General features: G+C 42.7%; 1 protein-coding gene across 2 annotated transcripts; it reads left to right on the forward strand.

Annotated features, from left to right (window-relative positions):
• The first annotated feature begins 1949 nt into the window (after window positions 1-1949).
• On the forward strand, window positions 1950-12117 carry sgo1 (shugoshin 1). 2 transcript variants are annotated; one of them, XM_042295257.1, is made up of 12 exons: window positions 1950-2104; window positions 2273-2429; window positions 2643-2848; window positions 3184-3216; window positions 4750-4802; window positions 4969-5039; window positions 5231-6136; window positions 6378-6677; window positions 6772-6906; window positions 8626-8811; window positions 11017-11200; window positions 11519-12117. In XM_042295257.1, exons 2-12 carry the CDS (start codon window positions 2285-2287, stop codon window positions 11652-11654), a joined length of 2355 nt encoding a protein of 784 aa, XP_042151191.1. In that variant the 5' UTR covers window positions 1950-2104; window positions 2273-2284; the 3' UTR covers window positions 11655-12117. The 2 variants fall into 2 exon arrangements, with proteins under 2 accessions (XP_042151191.1, XP_024296732.1); XM_024440964.2 differs by lacking the exon at window positions 3184-3216.
• Window positions 12118-12144: the final 27 nt, after the last annotated feature.

Genomic DNA, 12144 nt, shown 5'->3' on the forward strand with positions numbered 1-12144 from the left:
ATTCGATGTCCACACAGCATTGTCTTCTCTCCCTTGCACCACAATGTACCCTAAGTGCAGCATTATCATTGAAAATCTGTGAGGCAGACATCCGACTTGTAGCCCAGAACATGCATCTCTGGTTGCTACACAGCTTTGTGAGCGCTGACTGAGGTCATGGTGAAACTGGCAGGGAAGTGTGTCCCTTACAACACCTTTATTCCTAACCCACCCTAGCATTGAACCACTCTCTTGTCAGTCCTTTCAATGTCTTTGACATTTACTCGGAACTGATTGATGCCAAGCTCCTCCTGCCTCGCCATAGGTGGGTCTGTTTAGGTTCCCTGCTGCCATGCAGAACAAGGAGTGCTTCTCTGTGTGTCAAGATACAATTGCTCCATTTGACTCATTCGGGGGAAAGTAAATGAGATCACGACTTGGTATTTCATTGAAAGTATTATTTCTGGAAGGTTTATTGAGCAGAACACGAGCAGTAAGGAATTACTATTTACGGCACTGGGAGCAGAGAGAGAACGGAACAACGGAACAGGGGAGCAGAGAGAGATGGAGAGTGAGAGGGAGAGAGAGAGAGATGGAGAGTGGGAGGGAGAGAGGGAGAGAGAGAGGGAGAGATAGAGAGAGGAATGGAGAGAAAGAAACAGAGCGATGAGAGAGGGAAAGGGGAGAGAAATGGGCGGGACATGGGGACAAAGAGAGGGAGAAATTAGACCTAACCAAATCCTGAGAAAACAAAAAGATAATTACTTGACAAATTAACAAAAAACAGAGCAAACTACAATGCTATTTGGCCCTAAACAGAGAGTACACAGTGGCATAGTACCTGCATAGTACTCAATTTTGATAAACTCCCATATCTACTGGGTGAAATACCACAGATGTGTGACCTTTTGCCACAATAAAAGGGCAACCAGTGAAGAAGAAACACCATTGTAAATACAACCCATATTTATGTTAGTTTATTTTCCCTTTTGTACTTTAAATATTTGCACATTATTACAACGCTGTATATAGATATAATATGACATTTGAAATGTCTTTATTCTTTTGGAACTTTGAGTGTAACATTTACTGTTAATGTATTGTTTATTTCACTTTTGTTTATTATCTACTTCACTTGCTTTGGCAATGTTACCATATGTTTCCCATGCCAATAAAGCCCTTACATTGAACATTGAGAGAGGGAGAGAGAGACAGAGAGAGAGAGAGAGAGAGAGACAGAGAGAGAGAGAGGGAGGGAGGGAGGGAGGGAGAGAGAGAGAGAGAGAGAGAGAGAGAGAGAGAGAGAGAGAGAGAGAGAGAGAGAGAGAGAGAGAGAGAGAGAGAGAGAGAGAGAGAGAGAGAGAGAGAGAGAGAGAGAGAGAGAGAGAGAGAGAGAGAGAGAGAGAGAGAGAGAGGGGGGGAGAGAATTTGCCAAAGATTTAAATGGTCAAATGTAAGTTTATGGTCCGCCCACATGGCCTGCTTGTGGTTCTTTATCCACTCATTCAGGTGGGATGGAATAAGTAACAAATATTCAACCAAAAACTTGATGAATATCAAATAAGTAAATAACTGAATTACATATTATCTATTGATAGATTTATACTGAGAAACATAACAATCAACTTCATCCCGCCCCTGTAAACTCATTACCTTTCAATATTCACATATCATTATTATTCCAACAGGCAATTACCAATGTCGACTTTTAAATAATCATTGTGGTGCTCTGAAATTATCTGTCAAAGTAGTATTATACTGTAATTGGACCATTGTATATTTTTCTGTCCTTGGTAAATATGTTCAATCAGTTATTTTTATTTTCCCTTCTTCCTGTATACAAACGCATGCATTCAGACACACACCCACAAATATACAGACATTGAAAGAGTATAGAGAGAGAAACATGGCTTTGGTGTCACCTAGTGGAAAAGTAAAGTTTTGCATTTTAGATGATAGGAAATGACGCGTCCCAGTTCCCACCAATCAGCACTCGCAGCGCAGAATTCGAAAGTCAACCAGTAGAGAACGGATTTGTGGCTAGTTATTTGACTATGTTATGAGAATTCCTTGTGAAATATACAGATTCTAATTACATTTCACTGTACTGTTTATAACTGAGGAGGTAAGTCAACATTTAAAACGTCGGTATATGTGATTTTACGCAGTTTATTCCACGTATTAGCAATGGAGACGCTGCTAGCGGAGTAGCTAGCGTAGCAGATCAACAACAACATTCAACCCTGAGGACGGGTGTACCGTAGACATGTCATACTCTCTTGTGTTCTGCCAGTTACGTACAGCCATGGTGAGGGAACGGGGCCAGAAGAAGTCTTTCCAGCAAAGCCTGGGTGACATCAAGGAAAAGATGATTGAGAAGAGGAACAAACGCCTGGCAAGCGCCTCTGCAGGCAACAGGGGACGGTCCAAAAGGATCAACAGAACCAGTGGTAAAATATTCACATAATATGCCAACCAGTATCATGTTGAAGATGGTAATGTAAACTTAAGCATCATGGTAGTTAACAACCTAAAATCTGGTCAATTGGACGTAGCTATACCTACTAGTTATCTAGCTAGCTACTATAGTAATTTCACAACTCATATGGTGGTTAACCTTTGAAGAGGAGTATATCTCAGCTAGCTCCCTCTTCTCTCTACAGCGGGCAACGTGAAGCCAATTATCCTGAAGAACGTGCAGATCAATAACAAAGCCCTGGCTCTGGCCCTGCAGGCAGAGAAGGAGAAGGTGAGGCAGGCCAACGGTATCATCCTACAGATGAAGAGGGAGCAGCAGGCCCTCTTCCTCCACCTCCTCATGCTCAAGAAGAGGCTCAAAGATCAGGAGGCGCAGGCCAGTAATGCACAGGTATGAAGCAGCCTGAATTAGAGGTTGACCGATTAATCGGATTGGCCGATTAATTGGGGCCGATTTCAAGTTTTCATAACAATCGGAAATCGGTATTTTTGGGCGCTGATTTTGTCGATTTGTCGATTTTTTTATATACCTTTATTTAACTAGGCAAGTCAGTTAAGAACACACTTATTTGAAATGACAGCCTAGGAACGGTGGGTTTAACTGCCTCGTTCAGGGGCAGAAAGACAGATTTTCACCATGTTAGCTCGGGGGATTCAATCTTGCAACCTTACAGTTAACTAGTCCAACGCTCTAACCACCTGCCTCTCATTGCACTCCACGAGGAGACTGCCTGTTACGTGAATGCAGTAGAAGCCAAGGTAAGTTGCTAGCTAGCATTAAACTTATCTTATAAAAAACAATCAATCATAATCACTAGTTATAACTACACATGGTTGATGATATTACTAGTTTATCTAGAGTGTCCTGCGTTACATATAATCGATGTAACACTGGGGGATGATTTAACAAAAGCGCATTTGCGAAAAAAGCACAATCGTTGGACGACTGTACCTAACCATAAACACCAATGCCTTTCTTAAAATCAATACGCAGAAGTATATATTTTTAAACCTGCATATTTAGCTAAAAGAAATCCGAGTTAGCAGGCAATATTAACCAGGTGAAATTGTGTCACTTCTCTTGCGTTCATTGCATGCAGAGTCAGGGTATATGCAACAGTTTGGCTAATTTGCCAGAATTTTACGTCATTATGACATAACATTGAAGGTTGTGCAATGTAACAGGAATATTTAGACTTATGGATGCCACCCGTTAGATAAAATACGGAATGGTTCTGTATTTCACTGAAAGAATAAACGTCTTGTTTTCGAGATGATAGTTTCCGGATTCGAACATATTAATGACCTAAGGCTCGTATTTCTGTGTGTTATTATGTTATAATTAAGTCTATGATTTGATAGAGCAGTCTGACTGAGCGATGGTAGGCACTACCATCGTTTTGCCAGCAGCTCTTCGCAATGCTGTTTATGACTTCAAGCCTATCAACTCCCGAGATTAGGCTGGTGTAACCGATTTGAAATGGCTAGCTAGTTAGCGGGGTACGCACTAATAGCGTTTCAAACATCACTCACTCTGCGACTTGGAGTGGTTGTTCCCCTTGCTCTGCAAGGGTAACGCTGCTTCGAGGGTGGCTGTTGACGATGTGTTCCTGGTTCGAGCCCAGGTAGGGGCGAGGAGAGGGACGGAAGCTATACTGTTACACTGGCAATACTAAAGTGCCTATAAGAACATCCAATAGTCAAAGGGATATGAAATACAAATGGTATAGAGAGAAACAGTCCTATAATTCCTATAATAACTACAACCTAAAACTTCTTAAGTGGGAATATTGAAGCCTCATGTTAAAAGGAACCACCAGCTTTCATATGTTCTGAGCAAGGAACTTAAACGTTAGCTTTCTTACATGGCACATATTGCACTTTTACTTTCTTCTCTAACACTTTGTTTTTGCATTATTTAAACCAAATCGAACATGTTTCATTATTTATTTGAGGATAAATTGATTTTATTGATATATTATATTAAGTTAAAATAAGTGTTAATTCAGTATTTTTGTAATTGTCATTAATTACAAATAAATGTAAAAATCGTCCGATTTAATCGGTATCGGCTTTTTGGTCCTCCAATAATCGGTATCGGTGTTGAAAAATCATAATTGGTCGACCTTTAGCCTGAATAACTGATAGGGTCAAACTGAGTAACTGCTATGGGTGCTTTTCATCAAAGTTGTTCACTTCCTTTCCTGTGTGTGTGTGTGTGTGTGTGTGTGTGTGTGTGTGTGTGTGTGTGTGTGTGTGTGTGTGTGTGTGTGTGTGCGCGCGCGCGTGCAGACTGGACCTGCACAGCCCCTTGCTGAACCACCAAATCCAGTGGACACCTCCAGGTGAGCTATTCAAATATCATATCAACTGAATGCATCATATTTCTCACAGTCAAAGAGCCACTGTTTAATGTCCAGTGTGCTTCATCCCATCTCCTGTCACCTTGTGAATGTCATCAATTCCTCCCTGAAATTTCTAACTTTTCCCTTTTTTGTTCCTTTTGTGCAGGAGAATTCAAAGCCAAGCTGCTCTGGATGATCCTGTGAAGGACAAAGCTCCACTCTCACCCGTCAGCTCAGGTATATGAAATGACATTTACCAGACAAAGCATTCTTACAGATTTGAACTGTTAGGGCTTTCATTCCAGAATTGTGACATTACTTTGGATAATTAGACAGAAAATCACAACAACAATGTGCATGTCTGTTAGGATGTCACTTTTAATGAACCATCCATGTTGTTGACAAAGACATTCATTCCCCTCTCTCAGAGCCTCAGTTTCCTAAAGGGGTGGGACAAAGCGAAAGTGACGGGCAAGTGGTGTTGCCAAAGACAGTGGCTGTGAGACGTTGCCGGGTGGAAGGCAGAGGGAGGCGATCTGATCATATGCGGAAAGGGCGCCGTTCCTCGTTCTATGAGCAGAACCACAGCGCCCCTCCAGAATCTCTCATACAGAAAAAGACTGAGGTCGTAGTAGAAAGCCTGGTTCTAAACGCCAGGAGAGGCCAGAACCACATACAGGAAGTGAAGATGGAGAGAGGCAATCCGATTGGCTCAGAGGAGTTCCAGCAGCACTTCACCCCAGAGCCCCCGGCTAAACCAGCATATCAACAGCAGCAACCCCGGAACAAACCAAAACAGGCCCATCCACCGTGGCCTAAGCCCGAACTGGCTGCACGCAAGCAAGAGAGGGGCCTCAAACCGGACCGCCCCCCTCTGAAGAAACCCTGGGAGACCTCTAAACCCAGAGCCCGGTCCAAGAGCCGGGACCGCTCAGCCACACGGTCCAGAACCGGGGTGGCCTCTGCTGCATCTCTCAACACCTCCCTCAACACATCTCAGGGATTCAATGACACTTTTGATTTCGACTGCGAGGACGGCGTACACCTCACCCCCTTCAAGGGTAGCGGACCCAAGGATAACCCCCGAGACACACCCATACAGGGGGTGGAGAGGGGACAGAAACAGAACCCGAAGAGGACTCTGTCGTCATCTGAGTCTAGTTCATCTTCGTCTTCTGAGTCAGAAGACAGCCCCTACGTTCCTCAGAAACGGAAGAGACGGAGCCCCCGGGACCGGGCCAAGCCTGCCCTCGCTCTTAGAGCCAGGGGTCGACCCTGCAAAGCAACTAAAGACAAGGAGAACGGCCCCCCATCCAAACCAGAGTTGTTACATGGTGAGCATTTAACTGTTAACGTAGACTATTAGGGTGACTGTCTTTGCAATTACTAATCAGGTACCTTGATGGTTGCTCTGAAGCATTGCTGTAAATCTTCACCTTGTGTCCAGGTAGCATAAAATTATAGTAGGCACAGATGTAGATATGAGGGCTTTTTCTATAGGTTTCCACATATTCTAATATAGAAGATGATAAGCTGTTGTATCTGTTTAAATAGTTGTTCATCTCCTGTGTCTAGCAACCAGAATGGAGGTCTGTTCCACCCCTGTGGTCCTTGACAAACAACTCAAGGAGGAACCAGAAAGGAGCCAGAGCTCGATTTGGATACAGCCGTTGTCTCTGGTTGCCATGAATGTTGCCTTAGAGGCCAGCTTGTCTGAGTCAGAGGGTAGTCCCTGCGTTCCTAAAAGCTGTGGCGTACGAAGGACACAGGGCCACCCAGAGCAGGCCAAGCCCACCCCCACTCGCAGGGGACGGCCCTATAAAGCAGCCAGAGTCAAGGAGAACGTCCCCCCTCCTAAACGACAGTTGTCACGTGGTGAGCAATGAACAACATACAGATTTATACGTGCAGTTATAGGAAAGGATAGGTCATGTGTTGTATCTGCTGCTTATCACCTGTGTTTATCCAGTCACCAGAGTAGAGGCCAGTCCCACAGCTGGGCCCGCTGAGGTCCCTGAGACAGAAGTCCAACACCCAGAAACACCTGGGAGTGTCTTTGTTGACAGTCCTGGTCCAATGGCAGAGGGTCTTGAGGGCCACCCAGGTAAGTGGACATGCTAGGAATGGTAGATAGTCTATTGCCATGACTGAGGCGTCATCAGAAATGGCACCTTATTCCCTATGTAATGCACTATATGCAGTTGAAGTCGGAAGTTTACATACACTTAGGTTGTAGTCATTAAATCTCATTTTTCAACCACTCCACAAATGTCTTGTTAACAAACTAGTTTTGGCAAATCGATTAGGACATCTACTTTGTGCTTGACACAGGATGTTTTTCCAACAATTGTTTACAGACAGATTATTTCACTTATAATTCACTGTATCACAGTTCCAGTGGGTCAGAAGTTTAAATACACTAAGTTGACTGTGCCTTTAAACAGCTTGGAAAGTTCCAGAAAATTATGTCATGGCTTTAGAAGCTTCTGATAGGCTAATTGACCTAATTTGAGTCAATTGGAGGTGTACCTGTGGATGTATTTCAAGGCCTACCTTCAAACTCAGTGATTCTTTGCTTGACATCATGGGAAAATCAAAAGAAATCAGCCAAGACCTCAGAAAAAAAATGATATACCTCCAAGTGTGGATCATCCTTGGGAGCAATTTCCAAATGCCTGAAGGTACCACGTTCATCTGTACAAACAACAGTACGCAAGTATAAACGCCATGGGACCACGCAGCCGTCATACCGCTCAGGAAGGAGATGCGTTCTGTCTCCTAGAGATTAACGTACTTTGGTGCGAAAAGTGCAAATCAATCCCAGAACAACAGTAAAATACCTTGTGAAGATGCTGGAGGAAACAGGTACAAAAGTATCTAAATCCACATTAAAACGAGTCCTAAATCGACATAACCTGGAAGGCTGCACAGCAAGGAAGAAGCCAAAACCGCCAAAAAAAAAAAAAGCCAGACTACAGTTTGCAACTGCACACGGGGACAAAGATCGTACTTTTTGGAGAAATGTCTTCTGGTCTAATGAAACAAAAATGCGACTGTTTGGCCATAATGAACATTATGTTTGGAGGAAAAAGGGGGAGGCTTGCAAGCCGAAGTACACCATCCCAACCGTGAAGCACGGGTGTGGCAACATCATGTTGTGGGGGTGCTTTGCTGCAGGAGGGACTGCTGCACTTCACAAAATAGATGGCATCATGAGGTAGGAAAATTACATGGATATATTGAAGCAACATCTCAAGACATCAGTCGGGAAGTTAAAGCTTGGTCGCAAATGGGTCTTCCAAATGACCAATGACCCCAAGCATGCTTCCAAAGTTGTGGCAAAATGGCTTAAGGACAACAAAGTCAATCTATTGGAGTGGCCATCACAAATCCCTGACCTCAATCCTATAGAATATTTGTGGGCAGAACAGAACTTAGAACAGAACTGAAAATTGCCCCAACTTATTGTGGAAGGCTATCTGAACCGTTTGACCCAAGTTAAACAATTTATAGGCAATGCTACCAAATACTAATTGAGTGTATGTTAACTTCTGACCCACTGGGAATGTGATAAAAAATAAAAGCTGAAATAAATAATTATCCCTACTATTATTCTGACATTTTCACATTCTTAAAATAAAGTGGTGATCCTAACTGACCTAAAACAGGGAATTTCTACTAGGATTAAATGTCAGGAATTGTGAACTGAGTTTACATGTATTAAGGTGTATGCAAACTTCTGACTTGAACTGTATATAGGGATTAGGGTGCCATTTGGGACACAAGTGAAAAGTTGTAAATGATGATGGTGGTTGTGTTCCAGAGCAACACAGACAAGATAAAGAGGAGGCTCTGCTTCCTGTCACTCCAGGAGTGGAGGAGGAGATGATGAGGATCGGCAATGTCCTGTCTGGTTTCAGGGACTCCCCCCGTGAGTCTCCTGGGATACCGACCAGCAGCACCCCCCAGAACCACATCTCACACATCCCCAAAACAAGCAAGAGGACAGGTACAGCCCGGTTAGCTGCTTAGGGAATGTTAATGAATGATGCTAAATCAGTGTCCTCTTATTCTTTCACACTACACTTACAGTACCAGTTAAAAGTTTGGACACGTCTACTCATTCAAGGGTTTTTCTTTATTTATACTGTTTTCAACATTTATTTAATTTTTTGTTTATTTTGATCTATTTTCTTTTTAGTTTATTGTTATAATATTTTATTTAATCTTTATTAAACTAGGCTCTAACCGCTAGGCTACTTGCCACACATTGTAGAATAATAGTGACGATATCAAAACTAAGACATGAACATGGAAGACTAAACATGGAATCGTGTAGTATCCAAAAAAAGTGTTAAACAAATCCAGATTTATTTTATATTCTTCAAAGTAGCCACCCTTTGCCTTGATAACAGCTTTGCACACTCTCAACCAGCTTCATGAGGAATGCTTTTCCAACAGTCTTAAATGAGTTCCCACATATGCTGAGCACTTGTTGGCTACTTTTCCTTCACTCTGTGCTCCAAACCATCTCAATTGGGTTGAGGTCGGGTGATTGTGGAGGCCAGGTAATCTGATGCAGCACTCCATCACTCCCCTTGGTAAAATAGCCCTGTCACAGAATGGAGGTGTGTATTGGGTCAATGTCCTGTTGAAAAACAAATGATAGTCCCACTAAGTGCAAACCAGATGGAATGGTGTATCGCTGCAGAATGCTGTGGTAGCAATGCTGGTTAAGTGTGCCTTGAATTCTAAATAAATCACTGACAGTGTCACCAGCAAAGCACCTCACACCACACACCTCCATGCATCATGGTGGGAACTACACAGGTGGAGATCATCTGTTCACCTACTCTGCATCTCACAAAGACACGGTGGTTGGAACCAAAAATCTCACATTTGGACTCATCCGACCAAAGGACAGATTTCCACCAGTCTAATGTCCATTGCTCGTTTTTCTTGTCCCAAGCAAGTCTCTTCTTATTGGTGTCCTTTAGTAGAGGTTTCTTTGCAGCAATTTGACCATGAAGGCCTGATTCATGCAGTCTCCTCTGAACAGTTGATGTTGGAATGTGTCTGTTACTTGAACTCTGAAGCATTTATTTGGGCTGCAATTTCTGAGGCTGGTAACTACTGAACTTATCCTCTGCAGCAGAGGTAACTCTGGGTCTTCCTTTCCTGTGACAGTCCTCATGACAGCCAGGTAACTCTAATGAACTTATCCTCTGTAGCAGAGGTAACTCCAATGAACTTATCCTCTGCAGTAGAGGTAACTCTGGGTCTTCCTTTCCTGTGGCGGTCCTCATGACAGCCAGTTTCTTCATAGCGCTTGATGTTTTTTGCGACTGCACTTGAAGAAACATAAGACCTTCATGTCTTAAAGTAATGACGGACTGTCATTTCTCTTTGCTTATTTGAGCTGTTCTTGCCATAATATGAGCTGTCTATTACCAAATAGGGCTATCTTCTGTATACCACCCCTACCTTGTCACAGCACAACTGGGCGGCAGCGTAGCCTAGTGGTTAGAGCGTTGGACTAGTAACCGAAAGGTTGCAAGGTCAAATCCCTGAGCTGACAAGGTACAAATCTGTTGTTCTGCCCCTGAACAGGCAGTTAACCCACTGTTCCTAGGCCGTCATTGAAAATAAGAATTTGTTCTTTACTGACTTGCCTATTTAAAATAAAGGTTTAAAAAAAATTACAAAAAAACTGTTGTGTCCACAAATGAACTTTTAACAAGTCACACCTGTTAATTGAAATGCATTCCAGGTGACTACCTCGTGAAGCTGGTTGAGAGAATACCAAAAGTGTGCAATGCTGTCATCAAGGCAAAGTGTGGCTACTTTGAAGAATCTCAAATATAAAATATATTTTGATTTGTTTAACACTTTGTTTTTGGTTACTACATGATTCCATATGTGTTTTTTCATAGTTTTGATGTCTTTACTATTATTCTACAATGTAGAAAATAGTTGTTGTTTTTTATTTTTAAAAACATGGAAAGAGTACGTGTGTCAACTTTTGACTGGTACTGTATTTGTTAAACATGAGCAGTGTTCTTCTCTGAACAATATTTGGCTGTATCTTAATCTCTTATCTCATTCCTCCACCTCTGTCTGAACCACTGTTCCACTACTGTCAATATCTACCTAAACTTGATACTTTCTTCCCAACCTTTCTGCACTGACAACTCACTTTGTCCTCTCACCACAGGTGGGCTTAGTGTCAGGACTGGGCGGGGCTTCAGTCTGAGTGATGTGACCAATCTTACCCCTGCAGCCTATCGGAAGTTCTCTTTAAAGAGCTCCCGCCCTTCAGACCGATGTTCCACCCCTGTCCCCGGCCGCAAGAGGCGGTCCACGATGACAGTGGACTACAAAGAGCCATCGCTGCACGCGTGAGTATTAAAGTGAAAGGGGAATTCCAAGGGGATTTTTGAAATGTGTGGGATTCTTTCTTGGTTTACTGCTCAAATGCTTTTTGAAAATGACAACACGTAACTCTTACAGAGCGTAACACTCTCCCATTAATTTAAATGAACGAGTGAAAGCAGCAGCAACTAACTTGCTCTGGCAAAAGCAACAGTACACAATGTGGAAACCGATAAATAACCTATTGTTTCTGTAATGCCCCAGTGTTGCTCATGCCAGTCATTTTTTAAGAGAATCTCTCTTTACCACCATCTCTTATCTCGCTCTTATTTGCTGTCCGCCAGGAAACTGAGACGTGGAGACAGGTTCACAGACACCAAGTTCCTCCTCTCTCCCATCTTCAAACAGAAACCCAGGAAGTCCGTGAAGACTCTGCTGTCGTTGGAGAAATACAACGAGTCATTTGTGGGATGTCGCTGACATGTCTTCACATTGAACACACGTTTTACCCATTCAAGTTAGTTTGAGAGGATTTTTTGTTGTGAATACTTACGTCTGTGTCCCATATGTTAATTGTTTTTGTCCAATGAAATGGAGGACAGCATTTTTGTGTCGATTCTTTGTTGTTCATATGCTGAATTTGGCCAAATCATCATGGGCATTGGTGACATTCAATCAAATCACCCAAAAATGTGTTCTCTATCTCGATGACTGTATGGATTGTTGTTAGCCACCCATAGAGGGCAACATTGGATCAATATTCTGGGAAGATGTCACCCACAACATGTACCTTCATCTGGTTGTATTCAGTTCGCTGTTGTAAATGCAGTATGTGTATTTAGCTTGCCCTTTCAAGATCTTTGAATATGTATTCTCTACATAACCCTGTTTTCATGTGTAACATGTTTTGATTTTATAATAAACTTTCAGTCCATAATTCCTATTCAGCTGAGTCGTTATTGTCATGTAC

The sequence above is a fragment of the Oncorhynchus tshawytscha genome, linkage group LG13, assembly GCF_018296145.1.
Source record: "Oncorhynchus tshawytscha isolate Ot180627B linkage group LG13, Otsh_v2.0, whole genome shotgun sequence".
NCBI lineage: Eukaryota > Metazoa > Chordata > Actinopteri > Salmoniformes > Salmonidae > Oncorhynchus > Oncorhynchus tshawytscha.